Source organism: Nematolebias whitei, chromosome 10 (genome assembly GCF_014905685.2).
Source record: "Nematolebias whitei isolate Nwh7 chromosome 10, NemWhi1, whole genome shotgun sequence".
NCBI classification, from domain to species: Eukaryota; Metazoa; Chordata; class Actinopteri; order Cyprinodontiformes; family Rivulidae; genus Nematolebias; species Nematolebias whitei.
The window spans coordinates 2,902,019-2,907,139 of NC_056507.1; the positions used below are offsets into that span (position 1 = coordinate 2,902,019).

The 5,121-nt window shown below is 42.5% G+C and overlaps 1 protein-coding gene across 1 annotated transcript in view; it reads right to left on the minus strand.

Moving 5' to 3' along the window:
* The window catches only part of tdrd12 (tudor domain containing 12), a 38,487-nt gene extending 34,337 nt beyond the window's left edge, over window positions 1-4,150 (minus strand). The window contains 8 exon segments of the mRNA XM_037683072.1: window positions 143-194; window positions 271-336; window positions 431-546; window positions 1,663-1,727; window positions 2,229-2,418; window positions 2,543-2,628; window positions 2,703-2,758; window positions 3,990-4,150. Coding sequence (XP_037539000.1) covers window positions 143-194; window positions 271-336; window positions 431-546; window positions 1,663-1,727; window positions 2,229-2,418; window positions 2,543-2,628; window positions 2,703-2,758; window positions 3,990-4,150 — 792 coding nt within the window.
* Between the last annotated feature and the right edge of the window lie 971 nt (window positions 4,151-5,121).

Below are 5,121 nucleotides of genomic sequence, written 5' to 3' on the forward strand. Positions count from 1 at the left end.
CTCTCATTCAGCTCATGACTCTGAGCCACCTGCAGCTAAGACAAATCAAATAATTACACTATTTAAATATTTAAGACTTAATGAAATAGGAGCCATTTCTGTGTGAAATGCCTTTTAGACCTTTTATTTCCAATAAACTCACATCAGAGGGAGCATCTTGGTAGCTGCTGCCAGGGTTCAGAAACTTCTGGAACCTGTGCGAGGCCACGTCAATCAATTAGACAAGAACATGCAGATTTTAGTTGGTTTGTGTCAGAGACCCAACCTCACCTGAACAAACTGAGGTTTCTGGTCAGAGCTGCAGCCAGAGACGAGTCGGTGTCCTCTGATGAGTCACTGAAACAACAGATGTACTGAAGATTTATACAAACTACATGTTCTCATGGGTTTTACGTCCCCGTCATGTTCAGCATCAAACCACAGACTTCACCTTTTTGTCTCTGCAGCTTCCAGACTGTTCCTGGGTCGGTCGTTTGAATCCGTTACTTCCGTTAAAACCAGCGATCTGCTGTCTGCATCACAGGTAACCAGCTCGGGCAGGTGGCTCTAAAGCAGCACAGAGGTCAAAGGTCAACACCAGATCATCACAAAATACATACGAGTGTTCCAACATCTGTTTGAAATCACTGCATTATGTTTAATTCTTTAAATGAACTTGTGTGAAGGTTCAAATACTTGCCTATTTATTCTAGTATCCCTAAATTATTCTATAATTTACATGTAAAAGGAACTTCTGAACTAAGTCTAATTCAATAAACATTTTATTCTGAAGCACTCAAGTTTTTCTTTCTGTACATTCAGCTGTATTTTTTTTAAAACACAACAAACCTTTAATGCAACTAAAACAGTCAAACGGCATTAAAACCTGTGAAGTGTATGAACCAACGTGTGCGTGTCCCGTTTGATTCTGTCCGTAAAATAAAAACAAATAAGAACACAATATAGACCCCTGTCAAACTATTATACAGTCCTTACATATATTATTGTTGTGTATATCTGAGATCAGCGGTGTCAAACCCACTTAGAAAAGGGGGCCAAAATTAAAACCTTTTTCAAACTAAGGGCCTCTACATCATCTCGGCCCCTCACGATGACTATGGAGACTTTGGAGGTAGAATTATGTCTCCCTCACGCTGCGCCGTCTCCACCGCACCAGCTCGAAAACTGTCGGTACAAACAACGCACAGTTGTGTCCAAAACATTTTCCATGTTCAAAAAGTTTTCTTTGTTCATTCTTCTGTGTGTGTATCCCTCCTGACGCGCGTACGAGCACTGTGGAGACGACGTCGTGAATATGAAGCTCTGAAATTTCAAACATTTATAAACTAATGTCATGCATGAAAAGACACTGATGGTGTTTATGCATCTCAAATATTATTTACAAGAAATGGCAAAATGAGAGAGAGGGATCAGGATCTCATCTCTCTCAGAAAGTAAGAGCATTGCTCGTGTCTGTAAAGATGAAGAAGGAGCGGAGACAAAAGGCAAAGCGCTCGATTTACATGAGGTACAGGTCATCATGACCAGAAGCAAAAGAAACTGGATCCAAGCAGCTAAACTGAGCTTCCTCTGTGGCTCAGCCTTAGAGATGAGGAGCTCAGAGCAAAGTTTTCAGTTGTGAAGGTTACTCAGTGAGAGACTAACGTGTGCCGAGCTGGAGACCTGAGGTGGAGACGGAGCCTTCTGCCAATCACCTGCACCCACCGGATCAGAGATCTGTTGTGTTACTAGAGATGAAAGCAGATTAGAGTCAGAATGACATCACAGTGAAACAAAAACAGTTCATTTATAGTCTAACTAACATAATCACAATTATAGCTCAGTCTCAGCTCATGGGTTTTTTTTAACAGGAGGATTTTAAACAGCTAAAAGCCAGAGAGAAACATTGGTCTAGTCTGAAATGACTTTCCATGAGTCCAGCTCAAAATTCTGAAAACTGCGGTGCGAAGACGGCGTCTTTAAAACCTGAGACAGCTGGGGCGGTTTGCTCAAGAGCAGTGGACCAAACCACCGGTTGGGAACTGCAGACATCTTATTGTGGAATAAAGACCTCACTTGTTCGCAGCTGCAAAAGCTGCTTCTGCTACAAAATACTAAATTAAGACCAACATCTTTACTGTCTGCGACATTTTGTTCATTTGAACGAAATCTTCAACTAAATCAATCAGAACAAAGTCTAAATTAAGTTAAATAAGGAATAAACAAGTCTGTTGTGTCTTCTGTTGTACCCGTGTGGTCACACGAGACTTCCTCGGTTTGTGCCTTGTGTCTGTTGGATGATTTGGAGGCGGTCTGAGGTAAGACGCTGGAGGACAGCCTGACAGGAAGCCAGTCTGCACCAGTCAGACCATTACTGCCAGCAGGGTGTGTGCTGTAGTACGCAAACCTCTTAGCCACCAAGTCATCGTTCACACAGGTCTGGAAGAAAGATAAAGAAAACCATACATTTTAAATCAATCTACTTTAACGTGAGCATTCGACACTTTGAGCAAAACACATTTTTTAATCCACTGCATAAATATAAGCATGACTGAAATCTGACCTTGATGTTGTTGATGGTCAGGTAGAGCTCAATAGAAGTGGAGTCTGACTCCAGTTCAAGCAGCACAGCTTCCGTTTGTGTAGACGCTGTGGAACAGTCTCAGTTTGTGTAAAAAGGTTTTTCATCAGTCCAAAGTAAAGAACATGACCTTGAATATCACCTTGAAGCAAGTTGTGCAGGTAGAGTGTAGTAGAGCTGTCCCAAATACTAGACGGCCTGCAGAGGGGAGGAAATTTAAATACTGACGCTAATGATGCATTTTACTTTCTGTAAATAAACAATATATATATAATTTAAATAGAGGCCTGTACCACGAAGCAGAATTAATGAGTGGTTTGGCTGAATAACTTCAGATTGGAAGTTTCAGCGTTACAAAGCTGAACCACTTTTACCTGGGTCTGTAACCATGGAAACGGATGCCGAAAACCTAATAAAATAAGAGAAGCCTTTATTTGTCCCCAAGGAGGAAATTCAGCACACGAGGGCAGCATTGAAAGCAAGATGAAAACAGCCCCACGCGTTTAATTCAGTTAAAAAATTAAACTAGATCAAAATATAAATTACAATAAGATGTGTTGTTGAGGCGGTGCACCAATATAAGTATCTGCAAACTGTTCTTGATGACAAACTGACCTTTGACCCCCCCCCCCCCCCCCATGTGAATTCACTGCGTAAGAAGACCCACCAGAGAATGTATTTTAATCAGAAGCTCTGTGGTTTTAATGTTGGTTCTACTTTTATGAGAATGTTTTATTCATGTTTTGAGTCTCTCTAACTTTCACCTTTTTCTGTTGGTTTGGACTTTTGACATTTAAGAACAGGAACAAACTCGCAGGGATTGTCAGGATGTGCAGCAAAACTGCTGGCACAGCCCAACAGAACCTCACTGACCTCACCTTGTGTAGGTCAGTGAACAAGGCCAGGCTGATTCTGGCAGATCCTGATCACCACTCCATGGTGAGTTCAGGTTGATTCCATCTGGATGCAGGTATCTGCTGCCCAGATGTAAAAAAAAACCTCATTCATCTCAACGAACAAGGATGATTTCTGTTACTTTATCGTCTCAATGTCTCGTCTAGTATGGATGTTGTGTGTGCCTACTACTGACTGTGAAACACATTGCCCCTCTGGGATAAAGATTACTGAACTTGATAAGAGGTTGGAAAAAAATAATATAAAAAGCAGCGTCTGAAGCTAAATAATTAAACTTTCAATAAAGTACTGGTAACAGTTACACATTTTTGTGGTTGTGGTAATGAGAAGTTTAATAATTTAGTGTAGTGAAGCTTCATCCCTGTGATTTGTCCTCCGACACTCCACCTGTTTTACATGAACACCAGGTCGATTCTTCCTCGTTAAGAGAAGTTGAACCAGAATCCTAAAGAAACCGATGAGCTGAACCTGCTTCGTAGTACAGGACTGATGGTAAGCAGTAATCTAGTCTTACTTCAGCTCCGCCTTCTCTTCACATACAGACACTCGCAGGGTTGTTGGTTTAATTCTTGATAGATGAAACTTCCTGGCCCAGTATGGTAACTGAAGGAAATCACCCAGGGCTACCCGGATCCTTGTTCCAGAAGACAAGAAGAAATATTTAGGCAGCAGCATCACAATTCATTTAATGCAGTTTTACGTGGCAGCCCGACGCTAAAATTTACAAAATAATTCTACTTGTTAAGTTATATCTGTATCCAACAAGGACCAAGTAGAAAAACATAACTTTATACGTTAAAATTAAAATATTACATTTTGGATTCTAAATAAACTTGTCTAAATATTAAACCTTTGGCAACAATGACGAACAGAGTCAAACATCTCTGGAGACAAGAAAAGGCTCCACCAACAGCCCTCGTCCAACCAGACGGAGAAGATTCACAAGAAGAGCAGAACATCCTCTGATCCAGCTCGTGCACCAGACCCAAAAAAACTAAGACTAGAACTGCAGTGTTTCCCGTTCCATTACCCATGGAGGGCGCCCCGCCCTGTCAACAGAACCAAGCACCCTGCCTACCGGGCTCAGCCGCTGCACTCAGCGGACACGTGCGGCCGAGACCCAAACATGTGAGATCACAAAATATCTGACGTCAGAGCAGGATTCAACGCAGGCAGAAGCAGGGGAAGCATTTAATGTGCGTACGGTTCCTCAGCTCTGATCTTCTGCCCCTTCAGCCGCACGCGTCCGCCAATCGTTAATAATAGTCGGTGGTATAAGCAGTTAAAGCTTAATTAAAAATGTTGGGGGGGAGGGGGGTTCGAGTTCGGACCAACAATTACTGTTATTTCGTCGAATCGGGTGGGGTTCGGAGATGATGGCTTCGGGCTGGGGTCGGTTCAGATTATTTGGACCCGAGTGCAACTCTACCCCCAATGCAGTGCCGCCACTTCCCGACGGGGACCGGAGATTAGCAGTTCAGCTCAGACTCTAAACTGCGTGCAATACAAACATAATACTAAGCTAATCGACCTTTGCCTCCTGCATGCAACTTAAATGTAGCACTAAGCTAATCGACCCCTGCCTCCCATGTGTAACTTAAACGTAGCACTAAGCTAATCGACCCCTGCCTCCCGTGAGCAATACA